This window comes from Eulemur rufifrons, chromosome 29 (genome assembly GCF_041146395.1).
Source record: "Eulemur rufifrons isolate Redbay chromosome 29, OSU_ERuf_1, whole genome shotgun sequence".
Taxonomy (NCBI): domain Eukaryota; kingdom Metazoa; phylum Chordata; class Mammalia; order Primates; family Lemuridae; genus Eulemur; species Eulemur rufifrons.
In genome coordinates this window covers 87,591,566-87,615,259 of record NC_091011.1, presented here as the reverse complement: position 1 = coordinate 87,615,259, position 23,694 = coordinate 87,591,566, and the positions used below count along the sequence as shown (strand labels likewise).

Here is a 23,694-nt window from a genome sequence, read left to right as displayed (position 1 = left end):
ATGTAGACATCTTTAAGGAACTCATAGCTTCTGAAAAGGCAAGCTGGATATCTTTCCTTCATTTTACTCAGTTTTGGCAAATGAGAAATAAAACCAGCTCAAGGTTTAGCCCCTGTTAGCTCCCCACTACCATCGGATGCAACGTGAAGAGAAGCTAACTGTAGTAATCATTTCACCTAAATCCAAAACTCAGGGAATCAAATCCTTTGTTCTGTTTAAATAGGTCCATTACCACGTGTGGTTTTATCTTCCAAATTAAGATGATAATATTCTAAGATCAACCACCATCTCTGTAGACACAGAATTGAGTTTTATGTTATTAGGAGTCAGCAATATAGATAAATTTTAAGTAATAACACTACTTTCAAACTAAGCTGTGTGGATTTATTTATTAATATGTTTTCCCCCACTGATTCCACAATATAAATGTGCACAAATCTTAATAAAAATGTATACTGTTCTGTACAAAAGTCTACTCTGTTTAATAGTAAAGGCAACTACTTTAAAAATCCGTTATATTATTTCTCAACTAAAAGTGCAAATGCTGTATAACATCATAAAAACTACCTCTGTATTCCAAATGCTTTTTAAAAAAATTGCTCTGAAGAATGGAAAAAATATAAATATAAAACAAAACATATCGACTACTTTTCTGAGGAAACCCATTACTACAGATTTAAATCATCAACATGAATAAACAATAAGGGAGGCAACACAGTGTCAAAAAATAGTTAATAATTTGACAAAGAATTAAAACTTCATCAAGTAGTTCATTACTATAGCATACCAGTAATCAAACAATAAATTTAAAAAATACGTACAGTTCCAGAAAGGACATCATGGGGGCAACAGTTGAGAAGGTGACTCTTGCATACTCTGTCATCACTGAATTTGATTCGCTGACGAGTAGTATCTCCTGTAATATAGAAAAGTTAATAACATTCAAGGTTAGACAACTAGAAAGTATTTATTTTCTGAGAGCCCTACTACCACTAGCTTTTTGTGTGTGGCTATATACACACACATTTATAAATCAGCTCAAGAGGGATTAGTTTTTTATATAACATCCTATAGAAAAACTATTTTAGACAACATGCAGTTGCAGTAAGTATACTGCACATGTAATTCAAATAGTCAAAGTGGGAAAGCAATGCATTCTGTTAAGAACAGTACTTCAGAAAAGCATAGGGTTTTAGAGCAGGAATGGACCTTAAAGATTATTGAGTCCAACTCCTTCATACTGCAGATGAGAAAACTAAGGCCCCAAGAGGTTAAGCGAGTTGCAGCAGACCCACTAGGAGAGTTTCTACTGGTATACAATGTTCCCTTCTTGATAAGCATTGATATATTTTGTAATTGTTTACAGTAATTGAAAAACATAAAAAGTAATCTTGCAAACATTGCATACACACTGCGAATCCCCACTGAACCCCAGACGCCATTTCTTCCACTATTTTGTTCCAGCTGAAGTGTCTCCCTTTTTGCTGCTGGGAGGAGTTAGAGAGGGTAGAATAACGCGTTTAAGAGCGTACAAACCTGGAAGAAGGACTTACACACCAGTCAAACAAAGGCACATTGCCTAAATGAAACGTTAACTTTAATGCCTCCAAAGGTTCCATATCTCCAAGTTTTATGTAGTCTGTGCTGTATATTGCCAAACTGGGTACATTTAAATTCATTCTGTCTTCATATAACACAATACACCTCCTAAGCAACTGAAGCATCCAACTTGCTTATCAAATATGGCTAGCTACTCAAAACTTTAAAGAGTCTAAGAAAAAGAAAAGTAACTAGAACTAATAACAAAATACCGATGTTAGTTACAATTTTTTTGCTTAGAATCTCTTTGGAAAAACAAAAGAAAAACTCAAAGGACGTTTCCTCTTTCTATACAGAATAAGCCCTAAGAAATGTGGGTGTTTTATTTTAGCCTTAAATTGATATCATCAATGATGAATGAAAACCTACTGGTGAATTACTGAAGCAAGAACTATTGGTACCAAAAGATACTGTAAATACCTCTGTACTTCACATGATGCCTGCAGCACTCCAAAAACTTTCATCTAGGAAGTGATTCAATCATTTAAATTAATTTCTGTGTTTCCACATGTGAATAACAAAAAAGGTTAAAACTTTACCCCTTCATGTGGTCTTACACTGAAGAGCTTAACTTGAATTCAACTAAATACTGTCATTTTTAGATGGGGTAAGATTTTGTTCAAATTGTTTTAACATGGTTAAAAAGATTTAAAGAACATTCTAATTTGTAACCAGGGTATATGAAGTTTTAAGAACAGTAATTTACAGCTACAATGATAGCTTCAGAGCAGTTCAACAATAGGTTTTCTAGAGGATAGTCTCTAGTAGGTTATTTTTGACACAATTTGGAATAATCCATTTAAGTGTTCACGCCTGCTACTATAATAAAGGTTATTTTGATGGTCCTTTTTTCCTTTTAAACACAACTGCTTTTGTTCCACATTCATTAACACATCTGAAAAGTTAGTGATAACTCACGGCTCGGCGAATGCGGGGCCTTTCTGACACTCCCTTGCAGATTGAAGTAGGCAGGCATAGATACATTGAACCTTTACAAATAAAACAAGGGGCCAGATTGTTCAGTTTGTATAGAATAGACTCTGCCAGCAATTTCAATACAGCATCTAGAAGTACATGTTGACTGTAAAGATTCTTGTATATGAAAACAAAAGTGAACAAAATCAGGATGTTTTATTTTTTAAAATACTGACTTAACAAGTGTAACCCCAGATAAGAATATGACTGACCATAGGTAAAAGTCCAAGGCTGGAGTTCTGGAAAGTAGTCCTTGGGCCAACTGGGGTTTAAAAAAAACAAAAAGTCTCTTAAAAAAAGTATATTTCAAGACTTTGGTGAGGGCCTTCAGCTCATGTGACAATGGTACTATGATAAGCTCAAACCAGAATAGCAATGCCATATTAGAAGCTTTTTGCTTCCTAGCATATGAGAAAAAAATTTTTTTGTTTTAAATCTATACCCTAATTATGGTAAGGAATTTAAAAGGACAAAATTTTCAAAGTTGAAAAAAATTAAAAAAAAAGAAAAACCTTTACATATCCATTAATAGTAGCCTCCCTGCTACAAGTATCTAAGCTTTATGATAATGCAACAGCGTATCATTTCAGTGCTTTGTTAAACTAACCGCTCAGGCCTTCAAATAAAATCAATATTCATGGAAGTTTTTTTACTAATCAAATCTTTCATCAAGTTTAGTGACTGTTTTTGCTAAATATATCACATTAAATTTAAAATTAAGGCACATGTGTCCTGAAGACTATCAGGTAAAATATGAACAATTCTAAATATAAATATGGAAAACCAGCAAGTATTCCTGGTGACTTTTTTTATGGATACATAATAGTTGTACATATTTTCCCCGGTGAGTTTTTAAAAAAAGAATCAGTTTCTATAAATGCCAAAAAGCATTTAAAAATAACTCTTCACTACAAATGAATGGGTGCTCCATAAATATATGATAACTGTAGCAAACACAACAAATACAGCTATCAAATATCATCCATTATAGCAATCTTTAAAACAATAAAATCCCTAATAATCTGAGATATAGAAATACCCTGAGAGGGAATAACAACTAAGTATCTGTTTATTGATATTTTTAAACTTCTACTTAAGGGACTTTATGTTTTAAGGTTGACATTTTAAAACAATCTGCCTACATAACCATGCAGTATTTAATAAATTTATTTGGGCTTATGCCATGAAAGTGCAATTTTGCTAAAGCAACAAAGAATTTTAAAATAAAAATACTGGTAATTTTGGTTTCTGTCAAGGTATCTGGCCCAAACCATGTTTTTCAAAAGAAACTAGGTAAAACAGTCCTATTAACCAAAAAAAAAAAAAAAAAAAAAAAAACCCCACAAATAAGGAATATGAACCAATCTCCTTATAATTATTTTATGAGTTCAATGTACTTTACCTTTGGGTTTTGTGGGCACTCATATAAAAATAACCTAAATTATGGGGAAAAAATTTGCCCTGTTCCAACGCTGGATTCAAATCACAGACTCAAACCTATTAGTGACTATATCCTCTGTACTAGGCAATGGAGTTGCAAAGAGGCATAATAATACAAGCTCTCTACCCTCAAAAAGGCCACAATTTTTCTAAAGAAATAAGTCATATAAATGAATAAGTAATAATACAAGATAACATGATCCAAGTGCCAAATGGGTGTTTCAATTAAGTATTACTTCAGGAATTCTATGACTAGAATGACCACCAAGACTGGAGAGGTTGGGAAAGGCTTCATACAATAAGTAGAAGCCAAAATTTAAAGGAAAGATAGAACTTAGACCAAAGGAACAGTAGAAAAAAGAGCATTCCAAACTGAATAAAGCTTACAGAGGCAGGAAGGTCTGGGGAACAATAAGTAAACCATATTTGGCTTTGGCAAATGGCTTCATGTAAGGAAATAGCAAAGTTGGGGCCAGAATAACGTACTTCGGGTAAAATTTGATTTCTTATTTTTTTTTTCATTTTTTAATCTAAATTTCTAGTGTATAGACAAAGTAAAAGAAAAATCAAAATAATGAAGCAGAGATTAGACCAAGTGATTTCAGTCAACAAAAATGTCATACCTGTAAAAACATGGAAGTCTCTCTACCTTATAACCTCCACAATAGTTAATTAAGCTTTGCATACAACTACATAGTCAAGTTTTTAGAATTAGAAACTTGATTTAGAACTTTGGCAGGTGAAGCGTTTTTCATTTTAACAGAAGCATCAAATTTTCTTTAATATTTCCTACCAAACAACTATCTTCAAGGTAACAACTCTCTCACCTCCCTCTTTTGTTCAACACTTTCATGAGTTTCATGAATTATAACATTTATTTGGGAACATCTGAGTCACAGGTAAACAATAAAAACTAGGATGCATACCATTCCTCTCGAGTTCCTTCACCAATAGTATCAGAGAGCCTAAGGTGGTACTGAGGTAGTCAGTTTCACTCAGGGAATATGCACAGGTCATTTTAAAAAGAGGGCTCCTGTCCAAACTGTACTCAAATACTGCTATTCTCAAAAACCCCTTGAATCTGTTAGGAAGGAAAAACAAGCCCATTGCAATTTCCAACACTGCCATTTTATGGTCCTGCCTTTTTCTGAAAGTGATTTAAACTTAAATGTTACTAGTAACAGTTAAAACCTTAGCCTAGGTGGTATGTGACATAATTTTATTAATATATATGGTGCATGCTATTTTCCCAATATCCACCCCTCCCCCACCAGTGCTACCCACCCTCTCCCTCCCATACAAACAAGAAATCAAATCAACTTTCACAGATTTAGTTGCTATTTTAAAAACATCAAAATTTTACTTTACCCATTCTCTCCGATGCTCCCTGTATTTTTTTAAGCTGTGAGTGGATGACCATGCTATGTGATCAACAACTGTGAAGGCTAAGCAAAAGTGAACTGAGTTTAGTATTGTAATTTCAAAAGAACCTTCAAGTTTGTAATATTTGACATACTTAATGGTATGCAGAATCCTATTTTACTGCATATTATCAGGCATTAATGGCAAGCAATTTACAAAAACAATCAGTATTTCTTTTGTACAGAATTAGCTTAGAGCTTACTTTAGGGAAAACAAAGAGGGAGGAGAAAATTCAACAGCACACAAAGCAATGGAAGCATCCCCATGTCTACAAATGGGGGCAGGGGAGGGGAAGCCCTCCCATATTCTCCAGTGTGACAATCAAAACCCTCCCCACAGGTACAGTTGTTGGGGGCCATGTGTCACAGGTGGCTTGAGACAGGGCAGGCCCCTTCCCTCTGAAAGATTCATAACGCTTCAGTGAAAGGAAAGCTAGATTTAGTGAGGTATAGAACTGAAAGCTTAAAATGTCTTGTTTCCCTGACCCCTTGAATCCTCAAAGGCAGAAAAATGTTCCTCCCTCTTTTTCCCTCTAATTTCCTCCCTCCATTTGTTCCAACATAAGCTACCAAGTCCACATAATAATGTGAGAACTGTATAAAGACCCATGGCCAATCTCTAGTCTAGTCCAGGGCAGAAAGAGACCTTAAGAAATGCACAAGTAAAACCTGTGTCTTCACATGGAACCAAGGTAAAAGCAGGTGACTACTGCTGCACAGTAACTATTATACTCAGGAACCAATCTGATAATTTTTACACCCTCCTCAAACTTTCCCACCAACTCTACTAACTTCTCCCACCTACCTTTGTTGTTCCTTCAGAAGTCATCTTAAAATCCACCTATACAAACCCCTTAGTAATTAACCTTTAAAAAAAATCCTTATTACTCCTCCGCTCTATGTTCCCTTGTTAATAGATACACTCCATTTAACCCACTATATATTTAAGCAGTTCAAAGTGTAGGGTTCATTTTATAAAAAGATTCACCACCATGTTTTAACATAATATGACTATAGATGCTTTGAAAACATTTAATATGACTTGATATATGTTAAACTTTTCGGGCATATATTGATTACATAAGGAAAGAAAAGAAAGAGTACTACACCAAAGATGGCAATGGGGGAAAAATTACAGCAGTCTGACTTCCAAATGTATCAAGTCATTTCTTTCTAAAAGAACTTATAAAGTCATACTCAGTAGTGGTAGCAGTTTTCCCTTCCTCCAGAAAATGCAAACATACGGCACTATACAGTTCAGAAAGGCCATCCCTTGTGATCCTTTGGTTCACATGGCCCTGTAAGTTTATAATTACAAATAGGTACCAATATCACTACCACCAATACTCCCCATGACAAGCCCAAAATTTAAAAAACACAATGCCCATTGTAGAAGAAATTTCCAGAAAAAGTTCATTCTTGTTGGATATGATCAAAGATTAATAATGTTTTTAAAATGCTGAAAATCTAGTCCACTTGTCTGTGAAAATCCATGGAACAAAATTATAAAGAATGAGACTGGGAATCAGCCTTGGTAGTAGGAAAAAAAGCCTGTAGGGTCTTTTAAGAGCTGAGAATGGTGATGATGGAAATGTGAGAACAGAAATACTAGAGTAGCTACATTCCAAGGGCTCTATTCCACTCCCTACCCCAACCCTATCTTCTCTCCTCATACAGAGTCTTAGCAGCTAGCAAAGATGAATGACATTACATTTCTGGGGGTACCTACTTTAGAAAATCTATTAACATATTATTCGAGAATATCTGAATGACAGGTAGTTTTCTCTTCTTGGACTTAAGAGAGACATTAGAAAACCTGAATAAATAGTTACTTTAAAATTAAGTTCTATGAGCCCAGGATTTCGAGGTTGCAATGAGCTGTAAATGCACCACTGTCCTCCACCCTGGCCAGGCAACAAAGTGGGACCCTGTTTCTAAAAAAATAAATAAAAATTTTTAAATAAAAAAAAAAATAAAGTTCTAAAGTGGGTTACATAGAATGTGTTTTAAGATGTATGTCATAGGCCGGGCGCGGTGGCTCACGCCTGTAATCCTAGCACTCTGGGAGGCCGAGGCGGGTGGATCGTTTGAGCTCAGGAGTTCGAGACCAGCCTGAGCAAGAGCGAGACCCCGTCTCTACTAAAAAATAGAAAGAAATGATCTGGACAGCTAAAAATATATATATAAAAAAAAAATTAGCCGGGCATGGTGGCACATGCCTGTAGTCTCAGCTACTCGGGAGGCTGAGGCAGTAGGATCCCTTAAGCCCAGGAGTTTGAGGTTGCTGTGAGCTAGGCTGACACCACGGCACTCCAGCCTGGGCAACAGAGCGAGACTCTGTCTCAAAAAAAAAAAAAAAAAAAAAAAGAAAGATGTATGTCATAAAAGGGTGGGCACGACGGCTCACACCTGTAATCCTAGCACTTTGGGAGGCCAGGGTGGGAGGATTGCTTAAGGCCAGGAGTTTCAGATCAGCCTGAGCAACAGAGAGAGTCCCCCCAAAACAAACAAATGAAAGATATATGTCATAAAAAGTTGCAGTCTGCTAAATTATATATTTTGATACTTACTTGCAGAGCTGCAATTCTGCTATAGTAACACTTGCACTCTGGATATCTGGTACCTTCTATTATCCACAACTTTCTATACACAAAATTAGAAGTAATGAAAGCTACCTTTGGCTATGAAGAAATAGCTGAAAAGAATCAAAGAAAAAGTGATTGGCTGATTTATCTATCAAAAAAGACAGTTCTCATCCATTGGTAAAAGCTATAGGAGCCAACCAGAGCCACCCCCCAGATCTAAAACCAACAAAGGAAAGAAATAAAAAGGGAAAAGAAATGAGAATATTAAAGGACAAAGGTGACAGACAACCAACTCAATGATAAAGGAAGGAAATTAAGATGAAAAACAGATTACCATGAAGGAGACGTGAGCCTTAAAACTACTGAAACAACACAGCAGAAATACTCTGTCACGCTGAATACACACCAAATTCACAGCAAGGTGTCCTCTGGGGAAAGGACTGAGACCATGAAGAATATATGGGACTTTATTTATAATGCATTATTCACTTTTTAAAATCTGACAGAAATGTACAAAATAACATGTGTTCATTCACATAGGTGTTTGATTGTCCTTTATACTGTTTAAAACACTTTTCCAAAATCAGATACCTAAAATCAGTATCACAAAATGTATCACTTAAAAATAAACATAACTATACATGTGTAAATCTTCACTCCCCATTAGACTTTTGGTCCCTCTAGGATTATTTTAGCACAGAATCAAAAGATGACAGAGCAAGTATGTCTATAATCTCTAAGAAAAGGAAAGGAAGAAATAACTAAAGCAATTCAGCAACCTGGGGATACTAAGGAAAGTAAGATTCAACTGCTATCAACAATGACTATACCCTAAAGCACATCAACTAATAAATAAATAGAACACCATGTGTAGGGAAATATTCCCTCTAACAGGAGGCAAATTAAATCGTAACTTGTGTAACACAGGAATTTCTCAATACTAATACATAGCTTCTAGACTCTGAGGTGAATCAACTGCTATTCCTAGCAAGCATGCCCTGCTCTGTTCCTCTGTCTATGATGCAGAATCATAGCCACTTCCCCCAGAATTTCTATTCCGGGCTTCTCTTTGATAACCAGCTTTTCCCACAGACAGGCACCTTTTTGCATTCCTCTTGTGAAATCAGTTGGTGAAATTCTGCAGAACTGCTGATCCCATGGACAAAAACTCTAAAGGAGAGGTGAGAAATCGAACTAAATGAGGTAATCTCACCGTGGAGGCCTAGAGGGGCCTCTCTAAGGATCTCCTACATCTCTCTGTGTCACAGGCTTGTATTTCTGGCCAGTCATTTCTGCTTACAGGCTTGGGTATATACAGTTCAATCAGCTTTCCTCTCACATGAATACTACCTAGAACAATATTTTCCAAAGTATGAGATTTGCATAAAAGATGATTCTAGGTGTTGTATGATTTTACTAACATGAAATTTTACGGTTACATATATATATGTAACACACACACACACACACACACACATTTTTTTTTTTTTTTTTAAGAAGCAGGGTCTCACTCTGTCACCCAGGCTCAAGTACAGGGGCATGATCATAGCTCACTGCAGCCTTGAACCCCTGGGCTCAAGCAATCCTCCTGCCTCAGCCTCCCATTAGCTGGGACTACAGGCGTGCATCACCACACCCGGTCAACATGACATTTTTAACAACACTCGGTCACTTAGTAAGAAAGTTATTTATCATGATTACGTCAGGAAAAAAGTGCCCATTTGGCAATAGTATATTTAATACATCTCACAAGTTCTAATTTTTAGCACAGGGAACCCTAAGTGACAATACGGTCTAGTTATATCTTTATAATACAACATTTTGTTTCATTTGTATTTATTTTTATGGTGATACAAACTTTTAAAATTTAAATTTTTAGAAAGTTAGTTGACATAAAGAAAAATATTAAATAAACAGAAAACAGTAAAAAAAAAAAAATAAAGGCAATATATGTGATGAACATTTGAGAAACATTTATCTAGGACAAGGTTTCTCAAACTTTTAATGTCCATCAAAATCACCTGGAAGGCTTCTTAAAACACAGATTGTTGGGGCCTGATCCTCTGAATTTGCATTTCTAACAAGTTCCCAAGTAATGCTGAGGTTGCTGGTCTGAGGACCACACTTTGAGAATTACTTACCTAAAAGAAATGATCACTTTTTCATAAACTGCCAGATAGTAAATCTTTGGCTTGTGGAACATATGACTCTGTTGTAACTATTCAACTCTGCTGTTTTAAGGCAAAGCAGCCACAGGCAATATGCATGCAAGTAAGTGGGCATGTTTGTGTTCCAATAAAACTTTATTTACAAAAAGCAGGCGGCCATGGTGCCAGACCCTGATCTAAAACATACCCTCAAGTAACTAAAAAGGATATATTGTGTAAACTAATAGTAGAGCGGAATACAGAACAGAACAGCCAGGTGTTCTATACCTATTATCCAGTAAATATCCACAACCTCTTCAATTGAAAAGCAAAGCTTTGGAAAGTTTAATTCTAAAAGAGAAAACTGGGGTCTGCAGAAATCTGAGGTCTCAAGAAGAGGAAAAAAAAAACTATTTACCATATTCAGGAGACATGACAAAAGATTCATCAAGGGCAGCTGGTTAAATTCTTTTCATGTTGAGTCAAGTAGGTCAAACATCTGTAGTACGTGGTTCACAACTAAGTTAGAACATATGGGTCAATACTGAGTGAGTGGTTTTTGGAGAAAAGTTTTAAAGATTCTTTTCTCTGGCCCATGTTAAACAGCAAAACATGACATTTATTCAGTTGACTGAACTACATGTTACTTTCTGATGGCTTTGACTTCTTAAAGTCAAAAGTTACACAATTCAAACAAAAACATGAAGCTGCAGACAATTTCAGAGTGTTTACAAACTACTTTTTTCTATATCCTCAATAATCTTACAAAATTAATTGTTCTATTTCAGCCTTGTTTTCCAATATCTACCCTAGCAGCTGCTAGTGCTTGAGAATTTAAACCGAAAAGAAAAAAAAAACGCTTTCCTGCAGGTTACTAAAGCCACAAGATTCCCATCAGAAACTTACCCTCTTTCACTCCCTCATTCCTTCTCCAGCAAGATGTTCCAACTTCCTTCATCTTCTTAGTCTACAATTTCTTAGCAGACTGATTAAGTTGGGTAGAATTGCTTGTTTCCTCAAGAACTACACATACTAACAGCACTGAGCTTTAAGGATTCAATCCATTTCAAGCATCTTTCTGGAATTCCACTCTTGAGGGGAATCTGCCTCATTTATCTAGTCTTATCCACACTTACTGACCTTCAGGTTTAAGCCATCTGCCTATCTCAATCCCACTGCTTCCCTGAACTCTCTCTCAGCAACTTCAACCTTTAATGCTTGTATGAACTACCTGCTACTGAACACTGTCTGACTCACTAAACCTGACCTTGACCCATGACACCTAATTGCCTTTAAATCCCCATTACCCATCTTGAACATGCAGCTCACCACCATTTATCCTCATATGACATCACCCTACCTAAACTAAAAGCTACTACTTTCCTCTTATAGAGCTGATGCAGAGATAGACAAAATGATTTTTTTATGGTTTCATTTTTTTTCACCTGAAGTAAAAGAATATCTCAGAAGCATCAGCTTACTTGATGAGAGCTAAACAACTGCAGAGAATCCAGGGATAATGCAGGGTCATATGAGGTGATATTTTTATTGTTTTCTAGGCTGCTTTGTAGATAGAAATACTATTCAGAATTCAAAATGCAAAATGTGGGCCAAACATGGTGGCTTACACCTGCAATCCCAGCACTTTGGGAGGCAAGGCAGGAGGATTGCTTGAGCCCAGGAGTTCAAGACCAACCTGGGCAACAAAGCTAGACCTCATCTCTCTCTCTCAAAAAAAAAAAAAACCCCACAAAATGAGGAAAACTTTTTTTTTTTTAACTGATTCACTATGCAGATGCTAACAGAGCTTTCAGTGCTTTGGACATGCCTGGAACACTGATAAAGTCAAATAGTTACTAAAACTGAGAGAAACTACTGTTTAACCTAACATTTGCTAAAATTTCTCATAATGTTAAAAAATTTCCAAGCTCTAGACTAAGATATACCCCATACCATTTCAAAAATACGAACTTGTACATTAAAGGCTCCGCCTCTTTCAATTAAAATGAATGCTCCAAGTGGAATAAAACAATGGCTCACAACTGACCAAGAAATGAATATGGTTCATCATGTCAATGAGAGAAAATTAAGAGAAAATGCTTTCAATGTTGATGACAAGTCAAGGAACACAGATTACAGTAAAGATGATTTTATAAAGAAGAAATCCACTAAAGAAAATACTACTTCCATCTTTAATTCAATAATTTTGCAGAAAGGCAGCAATGTCATACTGTCCTATCACTAAACTTATATTAGAAATAGGTAAATGACTTTCTGAACTGTATTTTCCTGGATATCTCCCACGATGAGTATCCTTTCAATTTTACATCCCATAAACTATAACTACTGCACAATATAACTGATCAGCAGAAATATTATGATTAACACACCCTTATTAATTGAGGGAGCACACCATACAATTAGAAAGATTACTATCAAAAATAGCTAAAATTATCTGAAAGATTTAGCTTGCCTAAAACATTTCTTAACCACAATGGACAACTAAGATGCTATAAAATTCTATTCTGTATGTTACATTCTTAGCCTACTGGTTGTTTGAAGGCAGGCTGCCATTCCTGGCCTGTTTTAACCTTTCAGAGATGGTCTTTGCTCCCATTTAAAGGTATAAGCAATTAAAAGATATGGAACCCTCAGAATTACCTTCTGTAACTTCCCTAATTTCTAAGCTTAGGATGTAATCTAAATCCACACCCTCAATTTTATTTAATTCCTATCTCTTACACCTTCCCAGGCCTTCCTGGGATCAGGACCAGAGACTTCTTATAACAAAACTGTATTTGCTGGCAAAAGGACTTTAGCTAAGGGACACTCTTGTAATTAATCCAGCACAACAAAAATGACCACAGTCTGTGTGTGGACATTGGGTTCCTCCAACTGTCACATAAGACAATTCTCAAACTGTTTCTTGAATTTTCCTGTGTAGCTCCTCCTTGCTTTCAAATGGAATATGTTCAGGGAAAACAAATTATCCTTCTCCCCTCTATTAATGCTAACAACTAAAACAAAAAGGTATTCAGAAGACTTAAATGAAGCATAAAGTTGAGATAAAGTAAGAGACTAGTAATTAATATCTACTTATAGTTCCTCCTTTCTAAGAAAAACTTAAAATTTATTTTTCAACATTTTTTTAGTATAACATAGGAAATTATTTGGTTTCCCATATAACAAATTATAGACTTAACTTGAGGCAAAAAAGTTTAAGTGACTTACCCAAGGTTACAATTAGAGGTACAGCTGGGGCTAGAAACCAGGTCTCCTGAGTCTCAGCCCAGTGCTCTTTTCCTTAGCCCATGATGCCTTATCAGAAAAATCCAAATACAGTCAGACCCCCAGTTATATGGGTATGAGTTACACTGATTCACATATACAAACTTTATATAGTGTGACCAATGTTTCAACTCACGCGGTACCCTGCTTCCATTTATGCAGTATGCCAGGCATCGGCACGATTTTCAGTGGCACACAGGCGGTTGCCACCACCAGGGCCCTAGGCAAAATTGCAAAGAAGGCAAAGTTTGTCTTTGGCCCTCCCACCTCCCTTATGCATTCCTCTCCCACCTCCTGGTCATCCCCTGCCCAGCCTCCCAGCACCATCATGCTGCCCTCTGGTTGTCCAAAGCCCCCCACTTCCACCACTCACCCAGGACTGTCCTCTCTTGAAGTGCCCAGTGATCCAAAGTTACCTCTCCATTTCCCTACTACCAAAATTCCTATTCCTAAGGATTCCAGTGAAATTTAGGTAATCTACATAATTAACTGATTTAAGTAATTCAAGATAAGGTACTTTAACTAACAGACTTAAATCTCTAAGGAGTTTTAAAAGGAACTAATTAAAAACTCTGTTGGGAAGAGGAAGGGGAGAGCAGTATTTTCCCAGAGCACCAGGACTCTTGTGCCACTTCAGATTCCTTTACAGATAGGACACTAAGGATTAAGGGGGTCATTGCCACCTTCAGTGAGATTCACTACCCAAAGAGAGTGGTTGTTTTATAGTTAGTCTCTGGGATTTAAAAAAAGAACAGAGCAGCCTTAAATACCCTCCCACCTACCTTTTCCACCTCTCTCCCACCTCCTGGATCCCCATTTCCACCTCTTAGTGCCAAAGACACCCAACAGCGTTCCCCGTAAGCTGTTCATGTGTCCAATACAAGGCTTCCCATTATATGGTTTCAAATTACATGGTGTTATTCAGGGGACGTATCCATGTTCCCCTATCCCTGGATAACTTGAAGTTGACTGTATGCTAAAAAAGAACAATCCTAATTATTTAAAGGTCCTGAATCATAAAATGAAATATGTAACTCATTAAATATCTGGTAAGAAGGAAAAGAATGTTCTGATTCTTATCTTTCATATATAAAAGAACAAATTTGGATATCTAAAAAAACATTCAATTCTTTTCCTTGAAAGTAGTATCTTTCTTACTTCTGACCCCAATACAGCAGTGAAAATCCAGTCATCTCAACTAAATAATATCATAGACCCCTAATTATGAGTTCATTCATAAATCCTCTAAGTATGAAGGCAAAAAATCCTGTAACAGATATATTTAAAAAAATATACAAAGCAGAGTGGATTTTAAGAAATCCATATTTCTGCTGACTACACACACAGAAATATATATAAATATTTTAAATTTAGCTTTGCAATACCAGACGGGCTGCTTAGTTCAGAAACTTATCAGGTAATGGTTACCTTGATCCAACTACCCTCCCAGTAAAATGAGGAAATCCAATCCACACAGAAGATAACCAAAAATGGTATCCATCAGGGATTAAAAGGATCATGTAAAGTAAGTCTTAAATGATTTCTACAATTTTATTACAAAGATTATTCTGTTAGCTAAAATCTGATGAAGCATGTTCCCGATACCCTCTCTTATGTTTGAAAAGGAGCAATGTTAAGACGTGCTGCAGTTATAAAGTAAACATTGTTATCCATACATGAGAAACAATAACCATTAAATTTCTCTAGTGGCATTTTAAGCTAATGTTAACTTTCAAGGGTTTACACGCAAATAAAACTCATTTCCTTCCCAATCTTTCCCTCCTCTCTACACAACCACAAGTAGATATGCCATCTACAACCATCTGTCTATATGTTCTATGAAGAAAAGTTCCCAATGTGGGTTTTTACTAAAACTCAACTGTGAACACTGAAAAGCCATCCTAAATATTCATTGCTAAAAAGGATTTGAATGCAATAGTTTTTTTTAATCTACTCACATATTTTGCTGCAAAGCACTCAAGTAAATTATAAGAGCAATTGTTAAAAACTAAATTTAAGATGTGTCTTTTCTCTTAAATCAAGCAATTTAAATAACTTGTCAGGAAAAAAAACATTTAAGTGGCTAAGAAACTATATGCCTAAACAAGCAACATAGAAAAACTAACAAGGACTCTTGCATTGTTTTTAAGAAAGTACTAAACTAGACCTTTCTTCCATATGTGCATGGATTTGAGTTGAATTTGAAAGAGTACATCATTAACTGTCATCACCAAAAAAGCAAAAAGTATTTCATCGTTTAGAAATTCTCTTTATAACAAAAGGATAATCCAGCACTTAGTGTCTTTCTATACAGATTCTAACCTAAACGCCTAAAAAGATCTTTGTTTCCCTCAATTCTACTTCACTGGGCACCAAATTTTCAAAATGGCTCTATTTGGGGCACATGCAAGATTTGTCAATATTTACTGAACAAAGCCTCTATTAAATTAACAAAATGGAGGTCTCTCAGAAAAACAGGCCATTAACATTTTTCTTTTCACAAAATGGGGCCAAACACACCCACTTCAAGAAACCATGGTTTGGGTCAGATTTTCCATAAAAATGGTTGTTTTTGTGGGGCTCGATGGTGCATCTCTGGGACTGGGTTAGGAGTAAAGGTTTCCTCCAGACCGAAGAAGAGGAAGGGGGGAGCTTCTCTCCGGATACTCTAGAGGACGGCGGCGAGACATGATCCCAAAGCTCTGGGTTAAGGAATTAGATTAGGGGGCGGAGGCTTTAGCGGTCCACAGGTACCTAACCAGCAACAAAACGGGCCTCCAGACTACGCAAGAGACTCTTCGGTCCCAGCCAAGTCAACATTAAAAGCACAAACTCTCCTTTCTGCCTCCAGGCCCTGCCTCATCCCATTGGCAGCAGTTCCCGCCAATCCGCACTGTCACCGCCCCCCAAGCCCGCCTGCCAAGCCCTGATTGGATGGGACGGGGGCCGGGGACCTCGTGTTACCAATCTGGGAGCCCCTTACTCAAGCCACAGTCGCGCGCCCAGGTGCGCCCTCGGACCCCCTTCCCTTCTCAGTGCCATCCCCTCCCCCACCCCCAGGGCCCTGGCAGAGACTTACCGTCCCGGGAGGTGCCCATCAGCTGGTCCAGCATCGCACGCATCTGGGCCTGCGCCGACATGGCGGCGGCGTAGCGGGCGGACGGCGGGGGTGGGGCGCAGACCGGGCCCTTCTGGGCGGGGGATGAGGGAAAAGGGTGGGGGAAGGTGCGATGCTGTCTCGGTGGCCGCCGCCGCCGCCGCCTCGAGACGTGCGAAAAGGGAGCCGGAGGGGTTGCTGGAGAGTCCGGGCTGCGCTCCTCACGACGACGTGTACGTGGAAGGCAGCAGCCCCCGAAAGCGACCCTCGTGCCCTCACTCTCCGTCCAGTTCCTGGGACAGAAGCGACACAGGCTAAGCAAGCTCTCGCCTCCAACACCGCCACCCGCCAGAAGCCGTCAACCCCCCCCTACAAGCTCTGACGACGCTCGCCGCCACCGTCGCCGCGACGGGAGCGCGCACGTTCCTCGCGCTCAGTCGTTTTCCGCGGGGGCTCCTCCAACTGGCGTCCAACTGTATTCGCTCTGCCCGCCCCACCCAGGAGGAGTTCCACCCTAACGGCTCTCGGGCGCGTGCACGCGGGCGTCTCCCGCCCCTTTCCTCTCAGATCTCGCGAGACTCTGGTTCGTCCACCGACTCTGGAGCAGGACTTGGCCGAGGCGCCAAACCTCAGAGTCCCGGCTGTAGGTCGGTTAGGGCCGCGCGGCACGCTTTGCTGGCGAGCCAGACCCCAATTAGCAAAATGTGCCGGAGAGTTAGCCCGAGCCGAAAGTAAGTAGAGACCATGCCCGTCGTCAGTTCGACTGAGGATAGCAGTCTCGGTAGCTAATATGGGCCTATTCCTCACGAATGTTCACCGACCAATAATTGCGGTTTCAGGGGCCCACCCAGAATCGTGGAGACGCCACCTTTTCCTCGCTGCCGCCTTGCCCTCGGCAGGAGGAGTCCGGGAGTGCTGACGTATGGGCCATGCTCCTTCATCTGTACTTCCAGGGCTTTAAGGCTCCCAAACTGGGATATGTCAAGTTAAGGAAATAACGCCTGAAGTCAGTACACTAGGAACCAGGCGCTCCAACCCATTCGGATTAATCACTACCATAGCGAGAAGCTGTTAGTCTAAATTTGGAAGTGTAAAATTGAGCAGAAATTGTAGTGATGTGTATCAGCAGCTCTGACCACGGGAAAGCCCAGGGCTTCCTTAGCTTGCCATCCCCCTGGATTCACTACCTAGGTAGAGCGGGGCACAGTGGCTCACCCTGTAATCCTAGCACTTTGGGAGGCTCGGGGTTCCAGACCAGCCTGAGCAATATGGTATAGATCCTGTCTCTACTAAAAATAGAAAAATTAGCCGGGCGTGGTGGCACCGGCCTGTAGTCCCAGCTACTCAGGAGGCTGAGGCAGGAGGATCCTTGAGCCCCGGAGTAGGAGGTTGCTGTGAGCTATGATTAGGCCACTGCACTCCAGCCTGGGCAACACAGCTAGACCCTGTCTCAAAAAATATTAAATAAATAGAAAAAACAAAACCTTTGTTGGCCAGTTACTAACTGTGGGACCTTCAGCAATTTATTTCTTAATTGCGCATGACTAAAGGAGATAACCATGCATCCCTTAGAGTGTTGTTGTGAGGACAGAAGTAGCTATCAGAAAATATCTAGTCCATAGTCTTTCCCTGGTGTTTTTAAAAACTTTTTTGGTAAGATATTAATTCCTTAAGATGAGACATAGGCACTTGCAAGATATTTTGAAAGGGAATAATGGTAGAAATTTTTGTTTCACTAAAATTATATGTGCATGGCCTTGGAACTTCTAATTTATTAGCAGGATCAACAAAAAATTAACATTAAATAGCAAGCATAGCCCCAAGATTCCTTTAAATGCATATTGGCCAATAAAAATTTTAGAATCACATTATCTTTAGTAATTGACAAAATAGTTTCCCTGAAGTTATTCAGAGAACTCAAAATTCCAAGCAAGGCCGGGTGCAGTGGCTCAGGCTTGTAATCCTAGCACTCTGGGAGGCTAAGGCTGGAGGATCGCTTGAGGGCAGGAGTTCGAGACCAGACACACCCACCCACCGTCTGTACTAAAAATAGAAAAAACTAGCCAGCCAACCAAAAATAGAAACAAAATTAGCCAGGTGTAGTGGCAATCGCCTGTAGTCCCAGCTACTTGGGAGGCGGAGGCAGGAGGATTGATTGAGTCCAGGGGTTTGAGGTTGCTGTGAGCTAGGCTGACATGGCACTCTAGCCTGGGCAACAGAGTGAAAATCTGTCTCAAAAAAAAAAAAAAAAATTCCAAACAACCCCAAATACTAGATCATCCTTTGAAAACTGATTTATAATAATAGAAAATTTACAAAATGCTAGGTCCATTATATATTCAGTATGATCTTATCCTGAAAAACAGTATCTTTAAGGAAATACACTATAATATTGAATGATTATGTTTTAGTTAAGAGATTTTAGTTCTTAACCTTTCTTTTACCTTCTGGCTTTCTAGTTGCTTACATTTTAGATGTATCTCAAATAAACAGCATATAATTGGGTTTTTAAAAATAGTCATATTCACTGTGTTTTAATTGAAACATTTAATCATTTATATTCTTGTAATTACTTTTGGATTTAAAGCTTATTTTTGTCTATTGGTCTCACCTGTTTCATGTTTAAATTTTCTCTCCTTTCTTGCCTTATTTCTAATTATCCCATTTTTCCCCCTTCTAGTAGTTTGGAAGTTTTATCTTACTTTTATTCCTTTAGTGGTTACCCTAGAAGTTACAACGTACATCCCTGAAGACATCACAGTCTAATTTAATCAATACCTTACAAGGAACCTAGAACACTAGCTCCATGTTATATATTTCCCAAGTTATATGTTATTGCTACCAGATGTTTTAGTTCTACATGTTTCTTAAAACCAAGTTTTATATAATCAGTATTCACTTATTTACCACTTTGCTCTTCAGTCTTTCTGAAATCTGTCCCTTTCCATCTGGGATCATTTCCCTTTTCCTGAAGTTTATCCTTCAGGACACAGGAGTCAGCAAACTACAGTCCACAGGCCAAATCCAACCCACTGCCTGTTTTTGTGAATAAAGTTTCACAGGAGGGCTGGGCACAGTGGCTTATGCCTATACACCTGGCCCTCAAGGAGGCTGAGGTAGGAGGATGGCTTGAGGTCAGGAGTTCAAGACCAGTCTGAGCAAGAGTAAGACCCTGTCTCTACCAAAATTAGAAAAAATTAGCCGGTGTGGTGGTGGAGCACCTATAGTCCCAGCTACTTGGGAGGCTGAGGCAGAAGGATCACTTGAGCCCAGGAGTTTGAGGTTGCAGTGAGCCATGATGACACCATTGCACTCCTCCCTGTAGGGCAACAGAATGAGTCTCAAAAAAAAGTTTCACTGGAACACTGCTAGGCTCATTCATTTACATACTGCCTATGGTTGCTTTTGCCTTTAGAACAGCAGAGTTGAGTGGCTGTGACAGATACCATACTGTAAGGCCTACAAGACAGAAATATTTACTATCTGGCTCTTCATATTAATAGAAGTTTGCCTACTCTGCTTCAGAGTTTGCTTTTGTCTTGGCCTGCTAGTGGGGACCTTTCCCATCTTTGTTTATCTGAAAAGAACTTTATTTTTCCTCAATTCTAGATGGATATTTTTATAGAATTCTAGGTTGGAAGTTATTTTCCTTCAGCACATAGATTTTCTCTGTCCTTTACCTTCCACTGCTCCTGAGAAGTTGGTTCTCAGTCTGTCACTCCTTTGAAGGTAGCTGGCTACTTTTTTGCCTTTGGTTTTCTGCAGTTTTACTATGATGTATCTGGGTGTGGGTTTATTCTTATTTATTCTGCTAGGAACTCATTGAGCAATGAGCATTCATTCATTCCATTGAGAATCCATGAACTAACATCTTTCATCAATTCAGGATATTCTCAGTTGTTATCTCCTCAGATATTGTCCCTCACACCTTCTGACCCTTTAGATACATATCTATTAGATAGTTTTCCCTGTATCCTCTCTATCTCTTTACTCTTGGTTTTGCATTTTCTACCTTGTCTTTCAAAGCTGCCTACTTGATATTTTTTTCCTGACAAATTTTATAGTTCACCGATCCTCCTTCAGTTGCATCTAATGTGCTATTAAATCCATCAGTTGAATTCTTTATTTTTCAGTTCTAGAATTTTTACTGGGTTCTTTTTCAAATCTACCATATCACTTTATAGTTTCTGGTTCCCTGATGAAATTTCTAAGGTTGGCTGTTTCTTTGACCTTAGGGAACAATTTTGTGTAATCTGAGTTTGCCAGTTAGTACCTGAAGGTTTTCATGGTCTGTTTCTATCATCTGTCATTTCTGCTGATTCTTGCATATGAATTCTTGTTTTCTTAGGTGTCTGGTTCTCTTCGTGTACTGAACATGTATTTGAAAAAATGTGTATAGGAATAATGCAAGCCCTAAGTATAGCACATAATGTTATCTTCCTCCAGAGAGGATTTTTACTTTTTTTCTGTTGAGTAATTGATTACTATTCAGAGACTACCTAAGTTTCTCTTGACCACCAAATGATAAAAATCTGGGCTGAAAGTCTGGCAAGGACCTCTTTTTTTTTTTTTTTTCACTTCCAATTCACACATGAAGGTGAACTGCAGGGTCCTAACTTAAAGTGGGTGTGGTTCATTAGAGTCCCTACCTTGATGAGCCTAGTGCTTGTCTGCCTGTCCTACAGGCTCACCCAAAGGGCAGCTCAGTTTCAATACTGAAGATACTCCTACCAAATTGACAAATACCCTCAAGCCAAAAATGTGCCTTTGTGTGTTACACTTTTCTTGGGTGTCTTCCCCTAAGTTTAGGCCCAGTATTTCCCCACTACTATTAGTTCTTTAATGATTTTAAGAATTTTCAAAAATATTTCATCCACTCATTTTCAGTTGTCTTCAGTGGAAGGTTTACTCCAAATACCTAGACTGATATTAACAGAATTGGAAATTTGTTCCGTTTATAAATTTTTTTCCATTTTTTAAATGTGGTTATGAATTAATCTTATCTGAAAAAAAAACTCTGTACGTCTGTCTACATTTTAACAATGATAACTGTTCCTCTTCAGGAACAAGGTCTCAGAGGGAAACAGGAAATTATGTAAAGTAGGATTAATCCATAAATTAAAAACTGGGGCCGGGCGCGGTGGCTCACGCCTGTAATCCTAGCACTCTGGGAGGCCGAGGCGGGTGGATTGCTCAAGGTCAAGAGTTCGAGACCAGCCTGAGCGAGACCCCGTCTCTACTAAAAATAGAAAGACATTATATGGACACCTAAAAATCTATATAGAAAAAATTAGCCGGGCATAGTGGCGCATGCTTGTAGTCCCAGCTACTCGGGAGGCTGAGGCAGTAGGATCGCTTAAGCCCAGGAGTTTGAGGTTGCTGTGAGCTAAGCTGACGCCACGGCACTCACTCTAGCCTGGGCAACAAAGTGAGACTCTGTCTCAACAAAAAAAAAAAAAAAAAAAAAAAAAAAAAAAAAAAAAAAAAAAAAAAAAAAACTGGGTAGGCCGGGCGCGGTGGCTCACGCCTGTAATCCCAGCACTCTGGGAGGCCGAGGTGGGCGGATCGTTTGAGCTCAGGAGTTCGAGACCAGCCTGAGCAAGAGCGAGACCCCATCTCTACTAAGAATAGAAAGAAATTATATGGACAGCTAAAAATATATATAGAAAAAATTAGCCGGGCATGGTGGTGCATGCCTGTAGTCCCAGCTACTCAGGAGGCTGAGACAGGAGGATCCCTTGAGCTGAGGAGTTTGAGGTTGCTGTGAGCTAGGCTGATGCCACGGCACTCACTCTAGCCTGGGCAACAGAGTGAGACTCTGTCTCAAAAAAAAAAAAAAAGAAAACTGGGTAGTTAAAAATTAGAATAGGTACAAGTAACATATGTTTTGCTAGCTGTCCAGAACAGACAAGTGTTTAATTTATTATAATTTATAAACTAAATGTAAATAATTAAAGGTTATATAATGAAAATTAATATTGCAGTTATTCTTGGGGCATGAGTGTATACCTACAATCAAATTTTATGAACATGGTCCCTGTTAATTTAAAGGTAGATTTAAAAATTCAAATTCTGTGAAATTATGTATCTTTTAGTCAGATGAATTAAAAACTTACCTTACAAACAGAGTATGCCTTGGATCAGCCTGCCTTTCATTCAAAGCAACATAAATTTCTTTTCCCTCTACATAATCCTAGTATGTGAACATCTTGTTCTTATCACATGTTCTTTTTGGTATCCCTAACACTTACCCTGAGACAAGGGACAGCGAAATACTAGTAACTATTTTATAGCCAGAAACATCCTCAGTTCTAGTGAAAATAAGTGGAAATGCATTAATATTTGAAGCTTGTGGAGATGAGAAATGGCAAGAGCCAAATCTAAACTGAAAGAGCTAGTTAATTGCTCTATTAAAGACAGGGGAATTAAAAAGCATATACAAACTATGTTGCTTGAAAGAGAACACTTTTACTTTTTTTAAGAGTGAAAAGTTTACCTAAGCCAGTGTGAAACACATAGTAGGCATTCATAAATGCTTATTGAAGGAAGAAAAGATAGTAAAATTTACCCTGAAATCTTGAAGAATGAATAGGAAATAGCTAGGGAAGGGCAGTATAATTGAAGGAAAAGTTTTCCATGCATAAGGAACAGCCAGATGTTGAAATAAAGACCACAACTAAGAACTAAATTTCAGTATGGCTGAACTGTTACATACAGGGAGAGAGTAGAGATGAGGCTAAAAGGGTTTGGCAAGGACCAGATCCTGAAGGCCCTTTTACTTTGAAGGGTTGTAAGTAGGACTGTGACCAGATCAGATGTGTGCATAGTAGAAAATGGATTGAAGAGAGCAAGATTGGAATTAAAAGAGACCAATTAGGGAGGGCAGTGGTTAAGGGAAGAGATGCAAGAGGTAAGCGGTTTAGACTAGAATAGTAGCAACAGAGATTCTTAGGAGGTAGAATCTAATTTAGTGATTGTTTAACTGAGGATATGAAGGACAGAAAGCAGTCAAGAATAACTGAGATTTCTGGCTCTAATGACTAAATGAAAGTGTCATTGAACTGATAGGGAATACCAGAAGACAACTGTAGGGGAAGATGGTGCGGTTCCATTTGGGATGCTTGAGTCATCTAAGTGGTGTC

The 23,694-nt window shown here is 38.5% G+C and overlaps 1 protein-coding gene across 9 annotated transcripts in view; it reads right to left on the bottom strand.

Annotated features, from left to right (window-relative positions):
* LUC7L2 (LUC7 like 2, pre-mRNA splicing factor) overlaps positions 1-17,010 on the bottom strand; it is a 53,914-nt gene extending 36,904 nt beyond the window's left edge. The window contains exons 1-3 of one of the 9 annotated variants that reach the window (XM_069462563.1): positions 16,535-17,010; positions 2,518-2,588; positions 822-916 (exon numbers count right to left, since the gene is read on the bottom strand). In XM_069462563.1, the coding sequence (XP_069318664.1) occupies positions 822-916; positions 2,518-2,575 (153 nt within the window). In that variant the 5' untranslated portion in view covers positions 2,576-2,588; positions 16,535-17,010. Of the gene's footprint in view, positions 1-821; positions 917-2,517; positions 2,589-4,940; positions 4,958-5,382; positions 6,246-10,585; positions 10,687-11,073; positions 11,153-13,398; positions 13,468-13,591; positions 13,637-16,534 lie in introns of those variants that run through there. The other 8 variants (XM_069462569.1, XM_069462566.1, XM_069462564.1 and 5 more) reach the window with 8 other exon arrangements.
* Positions 17,011-23,694: the final 6,684 nt, after the last annotated feature.